At 30.8% G+C, this 15,555-nt stretch overlaps 1 protein-coding gene across 1 annotated transcript; it reads left to right on the top strand.

Annotated features, from left to right (window-relative positions):
- The first annotated feature begins 7,329 nt into the window (after nt 1-7,329).
- On the top strand, nt 7,330-12,213 carry LOC114380521. The gene is made up of 7 exons (XM_028339623.1): nt 7,330-7,985; nt 8,082-8,168; nt 8,404-8,613; nt 9,278-9,442; nt 9,744-9,797; nt 10,365-10,511; nt 11,566-12,213. Exons 1-7 carry the CDS (start codon nt 7,608-7,610, stop codon nt 11,941-11,943), a joined length of 1,419 nt encoding a protein of 472 aa, XP_028195424.1. The 5' UTR covers nt 7,330-7,607; the 3' UTR covers nt 11,944-12,213.
- The last annotated feature ends 3,342 nt before the right edge of the window (nt 12,214-15,555 follow it).

A 15,555-nucleotide genomic window follows, 5' to 3' on the forward strand; every position in this document is an offset into this window, starting at 1 on the left:
GGCTTTTAAATATTATACGCGTACTTATATATAGAGGATAGTTGTCGAATTAATCTAATTTTAGAGGGAGATTCATCATTTAAATCTAAGCACCTTCGTTTCTAATGATACTATTCTCTTCTTTTTATAGAATCACTTGACTAATATCCCACTTTTTCAGTAGAGAAAACTCTTAGTTTTTTTTTGACAGACAAAACTCTAAAGTTAGATGCCTTCAATTTGTGGTTACTTATATGTATTTTAATTAGGTACAATATGCTTTGTGGCTTCCTTGTTAGCTTAGAATATGGAGGTAAATGCCTAAATTTTTTTACCTATCATCGAACCACTTTGATTTAAAAAGTTAAGGAGCTGATTAAAGTAATAATCTTGATGGCCACGTAAAAGACTGAAGAAAATCTTTCATTGAAATCTACGTACCTTATTTTAAAATATTTAACTCTCAAACTACATTATATTAAGACATTTTTATTTTTGGTGGGATCATATATAATTAGAGCATAGAAGTTCTTTTAGAGTAGGAATTAAAGCGCCACAAGCTAGCCAGAGTATGCGGCTCATTAAGACATTTTTCTTCAATCTCTTTTTGATACATTTTTTCTTCGTAAATAGCGCTTGGTTTACTTTTATTTATTTATATAACATATAATTTGTAGAGATTAATTAAAACAACAATATTAGAAATTAAAATAATAAAAATTATTGTAGGTTATAATTTGGTCCCTATTTATTAAAAAATGTAAAATAATCCCTTAAAAAATATAAAATGATCCCTTAATTAATTATTTTGTAACAAATTGATCTTTTTCAAAAAAAACTTGTCATTTTCACTTTTGAAACATGAGTCACCATGAAATATATTTAATTGTTTCACTTACACAAAAATCTATGAAATTAACTGATGTTAAGATAAAAAAAGACAGGTAGATAAGGTGAAAATCACATGAAAATGTATTATTTTTATTAGTAGGAGATTTAAACCTGTAACTTTTTTTTATATCACCAACTTAATCTCATATCTTAAAAAAATCACCTAAAAAGTTAATCTCAAAATAAAACATAGTAACCATTCGGATGAATCAGATTTTGGAAATCAAAATTAAAATTCTAGATCCAATCCAAATTCATTGATTTGTATTTTTTCAATTTAATTCAAACTAATCAAAAGTTTTTAATTTGAATTGGATCAAATTTATCAAGTCATCGGATTGATTCGGATAAGATTGTAAACTATGCGCACACAAGATTCTTCAAAATTATAATTCCCCATCCCATCACATTACATAATGCGCCACCCCCTTTTCGAGGTTTCTAGAAATTGTGCCACGAAAAACGCATTCTTTGACGAACAAGTTGTTGGCCCATATATAAGAAGAAACGGAATGGGTCTTGGTCATTGGTCAATGTTACCTCCAAAGGCCATTATTATTGCATTGTTTGGTCAACTGGCTTTAGGAATTAAGGGTCTTTGCTGACCTGAATTTCTCGTTGAAATTTTTAGTATGGACTGAGCAATGAACATGACCCCTAATAGTTACTTGTCAAGCCATTGGAGTCTTCAGATGAACAATGTGTCTCACGGGTCGGGTCCTTTGCGACAAACATTTCTGTGAAACCTTCTTTGTGCTTTTACTTTTTCAGTTCTTTCTTTCCTCAGTACACATTCAACACCTTCTTTCTATTACCACTTTTGATCTCTCCTATGATTATAAACTAAAACAACAAGCTAATAAAGAGTCATAATATAATTGCCGTTAACCTCTTTAACAGTTTGCTCTTTACATTTCACACTCACCTTAGTATACATGCATGAGATTAGACCAACATCAAAGAAAAATGATATTAATAGTTTATTATGCACTGTTGCAGATGCAATTATTGCATAATTGAAAGAGTTTAATTTCTATGATATAGTATTACATTGTGTTATTATCAGAAATATTAATATAATTTTTAACATAAAAGTTAATAAATTTATTATATATAATATTTTTTTAAAATAATAGTGTAAACCCTCCAACTGAATAGGATTTATAGAAATGTAGTTTAATTAGTTAAGTAAAGTGTGTGATCTGTTGTAAATTCTTTCATATCTATTTTTAATTTTTATGAATAAACAATGATGCTATAAAAAATTTTAAGACTTTTTTTTGGTATGGTAAAAATTTATTAAACTAACAATGCATAATCTATTTTCTCTAAATAAAAATAATAATTACATTTATTGTTTTGATAATTATATATGTAATTGGACAAATTCAAATTAGGATGACATTAAAAGTGTCTGATATCAAGTAGAAGTGAAAAAGTTAAATATTATAAATAAGAAAAAAAATTCATAAACATGAGCCTTAAGATTTTAGGATAAAGTGTGATGAAAATTTCCCTCCGGCCGGCCGCTAATAATAATGTCAATAAAGAGGAGCTTGGCTCCCGCTCTGAAATGCCACATAAACAATACCGCACAAAGTGGCTCTTTTCCACCCTCTTTTTCTCTTTTTTCCATATGCTTCATCCCTCTAAGCTAATCACACATCTTCAACTAGGAGACATCATCATTACATTCATAGGCCCCAATTAGAATATACTGCACAAAAGAATTTCAGAAGAATATAAGCGTTAAGGAAGTGAGTGAGTGTGAGTCACTGACTAGCCCACCAACTACAGTGAAGTTGCACAGTGCCCTTAATGAATTGAGCACTACAATGCTGACTACATAATGCATTAAAAAGGTCTCTTATATGTAGCGCCTTATATGGATATGAAAGAAAAAATGACAAAACTTTGATGTAATGTATGACTGAGATTTCAAATCAATAAGGGATAACGACACATCAGGAGGTTTAGAATTTAGAAAAAAATTTCTTGTAGTTAGCTTATGGAATGTCAATGTCTGCATGATATACTGAGCCAAAAAAAATGCTCAAGACTAAAAACTAAGGAGATCTTTTCCTATAGAAGAAGAGTTCTTTTATCAATAGTAGTATTAAGTATCTGAACTAAGATTCTTATTTGCAGCCTTGGAATTCTGTGTATATATTTTCTTCAGTGCATATGTTCCCTCAATCTAATTTTTGTTTATGGCCATTCTCTGATCAAGATGTGAAAACTTACATAATGGAATTCCATAACATTAATAAACAAAGTCACACACGTTCTTCTCTGACAAGATGTTGTGATCAATCATTCATATAGAATCATATTTAGCGCTCCCTTGTTACATACATATTCATTTCTATTAAATATTTAAATTTACCTTGGGAAAACCGTATGAATGCAAGTGGAATTGCTATTTTTATAATCCCCTCTTTCACTCTTCTTTCAACCATTGTGTGCCGAGAGGCTTATCTTATTTTCTTGTGTAATATTGTAACTTAAATTGCAAATTTTGAATTCAAGCCCATCTTAATTAAATTAATTATACCATAACTCTACATGATGGATTCCCACGGCACACTCATCCACCATTCACCCATGCTCTCCTTACTTATTAGCTATTTGACTGATTTCTTACCTAGAATTACCTTCCATTACACTAATAATAACCACATACCACTTGTTTTTTGTATGCTCATCTAATTGTGGACTGCATTTTTATGTCTGCAGCATGTTTTGCCTTAATTTGTTTCCTTAGAAATGTAGGCACATGTGTCAACTTTTCAGTATCAACCCTTATCAATATAAACAAACTCTCAGTTTTGTGCCAAATTGCTGTTTCATGCACTCACAAGTCACAACTAACAAGGATTAGTAAGCAAAACAAGTGGCATCCCTGGTTGTTATATTATAGTTTTCTGAAATAAAGCATCTGTCTCCATCCCTTCAACTCCCCCATCAATTAGGAAGAAGGATCAACTGTCTTAATAATCCATGAAAAATTTAATGTATGTAGTGAGTGACAATTGACAACTTAAAAGATAAACAGAAAAACTTAAGGCATTATTAATTAGGGGACTTTGTGAATCTAAACTTGGTTGTACAATGGTCCATATTCATTAAACTGGTGGCTATATTTAAATTGATTAAGCCCTTGTTTGAAATTGTTCAAGAGTTAGTTAAAGTTGTCTTTTCAGTTTTCACTCAAACAACAGTTGGTGAAAGAAATCTTTGGACTTTTGTGTTTTATAGTTGCTATCCAAACACCACTTCTTGATCCTTGACCTTCAACTAACTTGTGTAAAGTGCATGGCTGAATGTTTCTGGATGCAAGAGACATGAGTTTCTGGTTTCACTGAGATTATGTAATTTATTGTGCCGACCAATTAGCTGTGATGAGAGTGACTCACAGGGGGACCAGATTCTCTCTATATGCTTTCTATTTTTTATGCTGATGATGTTAGTGAATATGAGCCAGGTCTTTTCTGAGAAGCAAGAAAAAAAAAATTGGATTTAAAAATTCAGAGCTACACATAAAGGGGATGCTTGCAAAATGGTAGTGGCATCATTGCCCGAGCCCCAAAAAGGAGAAACTAGAGATACACTGTGAAAGAAAGGCAACTCCAGTTTTGGTGCCGTTTAAGCCTTCAATTATAGTCCCTAAGGTAATGTCTAACAAAGGTTTAAACTTTAAACTATGGTATGGCTACAAAAGGAGTTGTATGTGTAGCATACTCTATCTTAGCTCAAATCCACTATGTATTGTTGGTATTAATTATTTTGATTGTGGACATACGTTCTTCACATATAAAAAAGTAAGCAGGCCTAAGTATATAACTTAAGCTAAAGTTTTACTCCAATGAAATTATTCTTTTAATTGCAATCAAGTGCTTGGTCATTAATTTGTTCTATGCATGCCTTTTTTTTTTGCCTTTATGTAGCCATGGAGTCGAGATAGTGAGGCTGATGTTTATCATTATGATGACTATCATTAAGATTAGTGCATATTTTTATTTATCTAAATTTGAGAAACAATCCTGTTATAAAAAAACAAGAAAATCACAACAATAATCAACATATAGACTTCTAACTAATATTGTTGCATATTTTTAAAGCGTGTCAGTGGACACATTTTTTTCAATGAAAGTAATTAAGCCATACTGACATCGGCTATCAATGACGCCAACTGACCCTACAGTAACGTCATAATTCAATCTACCCTTCCAAAATTTTAATTTTCATAATTCCTACCATTAGCTGCAAAATATATACTCAAACCAAAGTATTTTAGTTCTTTTATTAACTGGACTGGATGTTTAATACCGAGACATCCCCAAATACTAAGCAAACAACGAGCTAATTAAATCCTATTTTCTTCCCGAAACAACTGCAAGTTGCAATGTAGGAACTCAAAATCAAGAAGAGAGAAAATATAAGCAAAAAATTCCAATGTGCTTAATAAACTAATATGTGCTTTACATCATTAATTTTTCTTCTCCTTTTATTACTCCCCATATATATCGTTCTTACCAAGGATCTTCAAAAGCGTTCGTTAGCATTTTGACAAGCCACTCGATTACGTACGTACGGCGGCACCATGTAGTAATTACATAACATAGAGACATTAAATGATTATAGTCTATGAAAATTGAACAAACATCCTTTAAGATAAAAGAATTTGGTGAGCATAGAGCATAAATGTAATAAGTGGCCTTAAGGTAGTTACGTTGGTAAACATTATTAGCAATAGTGATGGCTCTTTCTCTCAATGGGATTCACCTAATTAACGACAAAGAAAAGATTGAGCCCCCAAAACCTTAGACAAACCATGATACGCATGGAGGGTGCATGAAATGAGCATGAGTGTGTGCATAAACATGCAGCGCACAAAGCCAGGTGCGCGCGTGCCAACTAGGTTGGGGGGGCCTCCCTACCACAAAATACAGTTTCGATTCACTCTTAGTCATGGCCACTACTATAGGAACTGCAGTGCCAGATTCACTGTGGTACTATATAACACTTACAATTCCATCGAGGTGCATGAGATAAGGAACATTAGGTACAAGACATTTTTGTAGTTTTTTATATATAAAAAAACTAAATATGCATAAATAACTTGTCAGTGTCATGGATTGAAATTAGAAAATTCAATTCACTAAGAAATATTTATAAGTTAGTCACGTATTGTATGAACAAAACACTAAATAAGACTTAATTATCACATATATGAAAAAAGCTGAAAAGTTGTATTCTTTTAAATGGATTGATTTACTTCTATTCGGATGAATCAAACTATAATACGACTTTCAAATAGCAATGGTTTCAAATAATTAAGATAAGTAAAATATTTGTGCATGAAATTTGTCCGTTACACACATTAGTATACTAAGTATTCTTACAGATAAATTCATCTATCTAGTTTGGCATAAGTAGATACGATATGACATTGATATATTTTTTCAAAAGTACAGGAAATTAGCTTTGAAATGGTATATACAGTATACACATACATGGAATAAAAATGTAGTAGTAGCTAGCTGACTCAGAATAGAACATCTTGGGAAGTGAGAAAGCTAGAGCAAAGCAAATAAAGAACCTAATAAATCAATTGTAATTCCAATCTGTCCTCAGACACAAAGTAAAGAATAACAGAAATCATCAGTCCCATTTTGCCCCAAAAAACTAACAGCACAAAAGCTAAAGTTTCAGTTCTTGTATTGGAGACCGGAAACATGTCCTCTTATATCTCTCTGTCTTGGATTTTTCCTCTTAGCTCTCTTTCCCTTCCCAAACTGCCTTAGGACCAATTTGGATCCCTTCAAGTACATCTTGTGTCTAATATTTTTAACCTTTTTCTAATAGAAGGTTACTTGTCCAATTTTTTTTACTTCAAAATAGAAAGCACTAACACAAAATACTCTGCAGTAAAAGAAAAAAACATAAAAAGAAAACTATCATGATTGACAACTGCAGAATGACATCATTAAATTCTGCTAATCTTAACCCCTTTGAATTACTCATTTCTTAGTTAAAATTGGTTAACAAAAATCGTTTTTCAGTTCCCTTCCAACACATTCTAATTACTTCACTTGAAAAAAGAAAAAAAAAAACTCTGCTTTTTCACTTTGAGCACAATAATTAAGGGTAAATAAACTCTTGATTTTAATTTTCGAACATTAAAAATGTCATTAGTGTGGTCCTTTCGTCATAAATATTAATAAAAAAATATTAAATAACTAATTTAATGTTAAAATTGACATTAAACCACCATTTTAATGAACCTATTATTGAACAACAAACTAATTGACGGTATGATAATTACATTTCTTATAGACCAAAATGGTAACTAAAAAGACAACTGTGTAAAAAAAATACACACACAACTTTTTAAATAATCTATGATTCATGCACCCCCCCGTACTCCACTCTTTTCTTGGAAATTTTAAATTGAGCATGATTTCATCACTACTCTGGCATTTATAAGTACTCCAACCCACATGGTCAAAACTTCAAGAAACCCCAACCCTGTTGTCCTGTGCATGTATTTTATAATCAGGTTAGCGCCTGGAAGTTGAAGTTGTCAGCAATAAAACCCCAAGTTTTCCCAAGTCTTGTGCACTAGACTCCAAGAGAGAGTCAGAGAGAGAATAGAAGGACGTTGCTTGTTGTGTGCTTCCAAGACATTGAAGATGGTGAAGGAGTAAATAGCCTTTCTTAGAATACACACCACCATGTGTTGGATAGATTTGGTGGAATCAAAGCCTAGGAACACACACTTTTGTTTTGTGCATGGAAGAAAAAGAAGTAGAAGAAGAAGAAGAAGAAGAAGACAAGGCCAATGTGAACAAAGTCACACGGATTTGCCAATAGAAACAAGGAAGAGAAATCTCTCAAGCATGGATTTCAGCTTGTGTTTGAGCTCCCCAATCATTTCCACACTTGTACATTTTCTCCTTGTTGCTTCTTTGTTTTGTCCTGTTTGTTCCTCAGATATTGGCAACACCCTAGTTGCCAACCAGACTTTCAAGCCGCAAGAAGAGGCTCACAAGTTGAACATCATAAGAACTCGTCTTCAACAGATCAACAAACCCGCCGTTAAGTCAATTCAGGTGTGCAAAAGTTTCTAGCTTTTTCACATCCCCTGTTTTCTCCCCTGTTTTGAACCATAACATGGTGAAGTTTTTTCCTTTTTTTTCTCCTTGCAGAGTCCTGATGGTGATGTAATAGACTGTGTGGTATCTCATCAGCAACCAGCTTTTGACCATCCCATGTTGAAGGGACACAAACCACTGGTAAAAAATTTCTTATATATATATATATATATATATATATATATATATATATATATATATATATATTTTTGTTTTTTAAACGGAGTATCTCCTAGTCGAGAGTCAAATACTAATATCTTGAACTTGGGAAATCAAATAGATGATTACATACTTAAAGGACATGATTTCTTAGAATTTATTATTTGATGTTAGGGAGAATTTTGGAATTAAAGTGGTGATGTTCATGCATTTGCAGGATCCTCCAGAAAGGCCTAAAGGTCATAACCAAATGGACATGAGTGAGAATTTTCAGTTATGGACCATGTCAGGGGAGTCATGTCCAGAAGGTACAATTCCAATTAGAAGAACAACAGAACAAGACATGTTAAGGGCTAGTTCTGTTAGCAGATTTGGAAGAAAAATAAGAAGACGTGTTAGAAGGGACACCAACAGCAATGGACATGAGGTATGCACAGAAACTTTCTTTTCTTCATTTTTCAAACCAAAGGAAGACATCCACGAACAACTCTATCAGAAACTGTTAAAAGCATCCAACGTTGAGTGCTTTGTTTTTCATCCAACGTTTTTTCTTTTTCTTTTCCCCAATGTGCATTTGGCTTCTTTACTATGAAGCTAAACAATAAATTTAGATTAGCTGGATTTTTATTCCTTTCTTACGATTGGGAAACTTCAACCTTTTTCCTATTTACGGCAATCACAAAATTTCATGGTTCCCCTCAGCTAGTAATGTTTCACTTGCCTTTACCTTGTATAGAAAAATTTAACCAAACAACTCATCATCAAATTTAAACTCATTGTCTTGCATAGAAAAATCTAACAAAACAATCTAACTCTAAATTTAACTTTCTCTAGTAACTACCTCTTCAAAATGACCCAACAAACACTTTTTTTTCTTATTTATTTTATAAGAAAATAAGTTGGCAAGTTACATATTGATAATATAAAACAATTTTACACTATCATTTAATCATAAATTATTGTATTAATTTTTATAACAATTATCATAAAAGTCATATCAATAATTATTACTCTTAATGCAATGCATAGTGATTAAACTATAGTTACTTATATGGAAACCTAACAATAGTTTTTGTTGGTGAACTGCACAGCATGCAGTTGGGTATGTGAGTGGAGAGCAGTACTACGGAGCAAAGGCTAGCATAAACGTGTGGGCACCCCGAGTGGAAAATCAAGATGAATTCAGCTTGTCCCAAATGTGGGTCATCTCTGGCTCATTTGGGGATGATCTCAACACCATTGAGGCTGGTTGGCAGGCAAGTTTCAATTCAGCCATTGCTGCATCTTAATTTATTTATAAGAATAAAATGAAGTTTACATTAACTCACGGACTCTATTCAAGAACTACACATCCATGGACTTAACTAATTCTTTCTTTACAGAAATATACTCATTTTCTTTCAATTTTTCTAAAACAAAAATCTATATCTTCTTTTTTTGTTAGCAATAGCATTCATAAGGCAGATAGCATGCTCAACTACCTACCATTCATTTTCGTTCATGTATTTAATTTTGTGTTTTAGACAACCAAATTTATTTCAATTAATTTTGTTGCAGGTCAGCCCCGAGATCTACGGGGACAGATACCCGAGATTCTTTACGTATTGGACGGTAAGTAAACTCTCATTGAAAAAAAAAAAAAGCAGAATTTTAGTACGTAGTATTATTTTTTGTTATCCTTGCTTAAAGTGTAAGGTACATGATAATATTAAAATTATAAGGTTTATTGGTAAAATTTTCTAGTCAATTCAATTCTTTTATTTATAAAACCAATCAAATCTAGTCCTATATTTAATTTTCTTATTTCAAAAATTTTCAAATTCTTATTTTCTATTTAAAATTTTCATAAATTGAAATGATTTACTTATTTTAATTATCCGTGTACTAAAAATTTACTAATCAAAATATCAAATTTCACTCAATAAAAAAAATCTTACTTTCTTCCCATCTTATATAATCTTTGAAAGTTTGTCAAATATTCATTCATTTGTAGCTTCTAAAGTTTTATAATTATTTGATATCCCGTGTTTAGTATAATCTTAAATGTTCGGATAGAAATAATAATTTGAAGGTTTTAGATAGAAGAAAAATTATAATAAGACTAAATTTACATATAATTATTGTTCTTGTTTACAAAGAAAGAAACTAACGAAAATTATTACTAATTATTATTTGCAGAGTGATGCATATCAAGCAACTGGATGTTACAATTTACTATGCTCAGGCTTTGTTCAAACGAATAATAGAATTGCAATTGGAGCTGCAATCTCTCCAACTTCTTCCTATGCTGGTGGACAGTTTGATATTAGCCTGCTAATCTGGAAGGTAATTTCGTGCTCCATTACGAAATTGATCTTAAAAAACATTTATAGGCAACTTGATGCATGTAAAAGTCTCCATTTTATTTCTTTTTGGGTTACTTTGTGTTTATTATTTATTTTTGTGGTGATTATGCGCTGTTTTTGTTGTTGACGGGAAAAGTTAAACTTTGTCATATAAATCATACATAAAACGGATTAAGCCACTAAGTCTAAGGGTTCTTTTCTATCCTAGTTTAGATTAATCTTTTATGAGCATACATGGATGGGGTTAAATTAAATCCACCAACCAATGTAGGATCACGTTGAGGGTCCCACCTAAAGGATGAAAGATTTGATGACAAAAGACTGTTCCTACCGTTCGATTTGAATACTTTCATGGTTTAAAAAAAGTCTTCAAATTTCGTAGTCAAAAGCCCAAAGGAACTAAAATAAAAAGACAAATAAATAAAATGGGTTTAAAATTTGCCAATGGTGGGCTCTCCAGATTTTGGAAAGTCTCGCAAATGCCATCGAATTTTGTGATATAGACTGTTAGAAGAAGCAAGGGGAGATTATTTTAAGCTTTTCATGGCATGATAATTGTTTTATATTTTATAAAACGTGAAATTTTATTTTAAAAAAAAAAGAGGAAGAATAAATAAAGTCATGGTGCACAAAGTTTTGTACAGTGTCCCGTCTTAGTTAACATGCCACTTTACCCACTTTAATACTTTGGGACATTACACGCATGCACTGTGAATTCTAATAATGAACTGTATTTCCCTTATGCTTTCCTTCTTTTAAAGATTCTCTTCCTTTTTTTCCCAACAAAGAGCTTCTAATTCTGAGGTCTTCACTTTATTTTATTTTTTTCTTCATTTTACTATTATTTTAACAAAACCCCCCCCAAAATTTTGCTTATTCCCCCAACATGCACCACCTTTCTTTCCCCTCTTTTTGACCCATTTCACTTACCAACCTGGCTAACATGTTGCTATTCATAATTATGTCTATCTTTGAGTAGTTTGCAACAAAAAGTGACATTGAAGGTTTGGTGCAATGCTTCATTTTTTTTGTAGGATCCAAAGCATGGAAATTGGTGGCTTGAATTTGGATCCGGAATCTTAGTTGGGTATTGGCCATCATTCTTGTTCACACACCTAAGGGATCATGCAAGCATGGTGCAATTTGGTGGAGAAATTGTGAATTCAAGGCAATCAGGGTCTCACACTTCGACCCAAATGGGTAGTGGACATTTTGCAAGTGAAGGTTTTGGAAAAGCTTCATATTTTAGGAACATGCAAGTTGTGGATTGGGATAACAACTTGGTACCATTGTCAAATCTTCGGGTTCTAGCGGATCACCCGAATTGCTATGACATTCAAGGAGGGATTAATAATGTTTGGGGGAATTACTTTTACTATGGTGGACCTGGGAGAAATGTGAGATGTCCCTAATTAAGGGGATGAATTATATAGAAGTTTTTTTTTCTTTTTTGGGCATTTTTGGGTTTGGGTGACATTGGTTTTCCGTCTCAAGGGCATTCAAGAAGCTTGGGTCATGGGTCATTTATTCTTATATTTAATTTAAATTTGTTTGTTGATCAAGATTATTTTTTTTTTACTAACTAGTCACCCGTTGGTTATACCATTACCACCTGGACTCTTATGTACATCTGAAAAGAAAAATAGTATATATATTACGGTTCTTGGTATTCCTTTCTTGCTCTTTGGAATTGGGTTTTTTTTCATTCCTTTCTTTTTTTTTATTCATTTCCTCATATTTTTTACTGATTAAAATCACCTTTCTCATATATTGTTCCTTTTCTAGTTTACTTATCCCTCTAATTAAAAACTGGCACATAACTATAAAAAAAAAATACACTCTCTAAAAACAAATTAACTTATTTGACTTGTTAATTGAAAGAAAAGGAAAGAAAAAATAAAACAGCTAATTTTGGTTCTTTATTGACATACTTTGTATAACAATTCTTACAGAATCCATAATTTTATTTAGCTCAGGCGAGTTTAGCAATATTTGATCTTTTATTAATGTAAAATACAAAAATTCTTTACAGGTGTAAATTTCCATTTTTTTATTTAATAGTAGACAAGGATATAAAAGTGCTAAAAAATACTTGAGTGTTATTAATAAAGTAGAAAATATTTTAATATCATAAATATTAATTAGTTAAATAAATAGTTAGTATTTGAATAATATCATAAATGAAATTCTTATAATCGTTCACAAGAGATTCTATTATCAAAACTATTACATTCAATTTATATATTTTAATCTTAATTTTTCTTTAATCCCTAAATAAGTTTCAAGCTCCGCCACTGTTCTTAATTAATTGGAATAAGTTTTTTCAAAAAACTTATAAAACACCGATTCTTATTAACAAAATAAAAAGAGAATAAGCACCACCCATTACCCAATAGGGGCTCCCTAATCAATTGTAACTATATATAAACTTCATGAAAGGATTTAACTAATTGCCGTTGCGTAATTTAGTTTGTAGTTTTCACATGTACAAAGTTTAGGAGATGATTTGCTCGTTGTACTTTCACGATCAAAGTTTGGAAATAGTCAACATGGATCTTTGATCTTGCAAATATCTAACAATAGCTATACAGATTATCTTCATTTAATTTGTTAGCATGCCAATATAATGGCACGTTGACTTATTTGAGTTTTACATATGTACTACTACTGTATTATATATGTAGCAATATCTTATAATGATTGAACATCCACGACTCACGGAAGTTTCAAAGTTATGTATTTGATAGCAAAAGATTCGTAGGTTCAAATCAAGCTCATTATTATAACAGGTGAGAAACAAGCTTCGCAATAAATTGTAGAACATAACCCAAAAACAAAGAAAATATTATAGAGGAAGAGCAGTCCATGTGAATTTCTCCAAGTTCATATTTTAATAGGTGTGCATTCAAATATTCACAGTAGAACTAGTCAACTAGAGCACTCCATGTGAATTTCTCGAGGTTCATATTTATGTTTGTGCATTTATTTTAATAGTTTTACTTCGAAGCTTATTAATTCGTCTTTCTCTTCTAACTATTGAAACATTTTTTAATTGGTATATTTTTATTAGTGCTTTAATTAATTTGATCATATATTCCAAATCATTTTTAATTATGATGTCTTAAAGACAAGTTAGGATTCATAATTATTTTAATTAGATGTAAATAAACATAAATAATAAAATATATGTCTAATATGCTATTAGGTCATGATCTATATTTGTGGGTCTGGTGTTTCAGACGATGCATTCATAAGACGATCTGGTATAGCATTTAAGTAATGCATTTAAGACTTTCATTTAATATTTTACATTTGAGATTCTTTCATGCAAAAAACATTCCACTAAGATTTCTCAAAGTTGTATGAAGAATAAATGAAGTTCGCAGTCTCGAAGACGTAAATCCTCAACAAAAGGCGCACTTTGCTGTTACGGACTTGCTATGATGAAAGAAGTGACTTTCCTGCTAAAGTACAATGAATGTTAACCTATCAGCATGGACTTTGTATGAAGAAGTGGTGTGCATTTAATGCAAGCATTAAATGTTCCACCAAACTCAAGACTTTAGACGAAAACCAAGTGAAGAATCCAACCGTTGTAAGATAACAGATACTTGGAGATGAATGTTATATATAGAAACAGCTTTGAAGAAATAAGACATGAATCAACTATGCAATCTTATTCTTTCATTCTTTCTTATAAAACTTTATGTAAATTCTTATAAATATACTAAGCTATCAAAGCATCTTGTATACCTTGAGAGAAAAAAGTAAAAATGTTAAGTGATATATCTGTCTATAAGACAATCACCTATTTAGTTAGTTGCAATCTTTCAACAAAATTTGTTGATTTGTTTAGAGTCAATAATGACTTGATAGGACAAATAATGTTAGGTTTAAGTCAAGCTTGAAATAGAACTTGCAAGTGTAAGAATCAAAAGTAACAATAAAAATGATTTTATGTGCTTCTTTATATTACTTGAATAGACAAAGGAATTAAATTTATTTTTAAATCTTATACCTCCTTTTGTTTTACAAAGAAAAATATTTTTCTCATTATCTAATAAAATCTTAATCAAAACATTTTTAAGTGGTTTTAAGTTTATCTACATCAAATGATAAGTGTATTTTTCATCTTAGAAAAATTTTAAATTTTAAAAAACACAATTCAACCTCCTTTTTTGTGTTATTTGCTTCTACAAATCAATTATGTCATTTCTCCGTCATAGATGCATTTGTACTTTAATGTATTCATTTTTTTTATTCAATTTACAATATTTTATACCATCTAATATTTATTATGATAAGGTATACATCATTAATTTTATGATTTATGATAAATTTCTCTTTTAAATTTGAACAACACCTTCCAATTACAAATAATACTCAAAATATTCCTTAATTAATTGCTTCAACTCAAAATATATGATTAATTTACATCTTTCTTTATCTCTTAATTTACTATTTTTGTATAATAACTAAGATTAAATTGGGTCATTTGTGATCATGTAAAAAAAAAGTGAAAGACATTAAGATAATGAGACTCACTGCAAGGCAAACTCAAGGTTAAGGCTATTAAAGTTTAAATTTAGGCTTATCAACCAAAAAAATATTTGCTAATGTATTAGTTTTAACAAAGTAAGATGTTACATAAGTTAGTAAAAGAGTCTAATGCATAATTATCCCGTTTAAATTTTTTTAAAAAATCTTAAAGTTTATTTTAGATCCCACTCGTTTAAATTAAAATGCCTCATTAACTAAAAGAAATAATATAAGAAGAATGTTATTTACATAATAAAATTAAATTTTATATAATTTCTAAATATTTATTTCATTTATCTGTCTTTCATTATATTACTTATCTTATTTTACACTTGTCTTTTGTTCTTTTTATCTTTCCTCCTTGTGTATAAATTATTTTAAATATTTGTGATATAAATAACATTATTCATGTTCTAGAATATATAACAGGGTGGTTGATTGTCGATCATGCCACTGTAGTTTTTTTTGGTACACATGTATACTGT

This window comes from Glycine soja, chromosome 2 (assembly GCF_004193775.1).
Source record: "Glycine soja cultivar W05 chromosome 2, ASM419377v2, whole genome shotgun sequence".
Taxonomy (NCBI): domain Eukaryota; kingdom Viridiplantae; phylum Streptophyta; class Magnoliopsida; order Fabales; family Fabaceae; genus Glycine; species Glycine soja.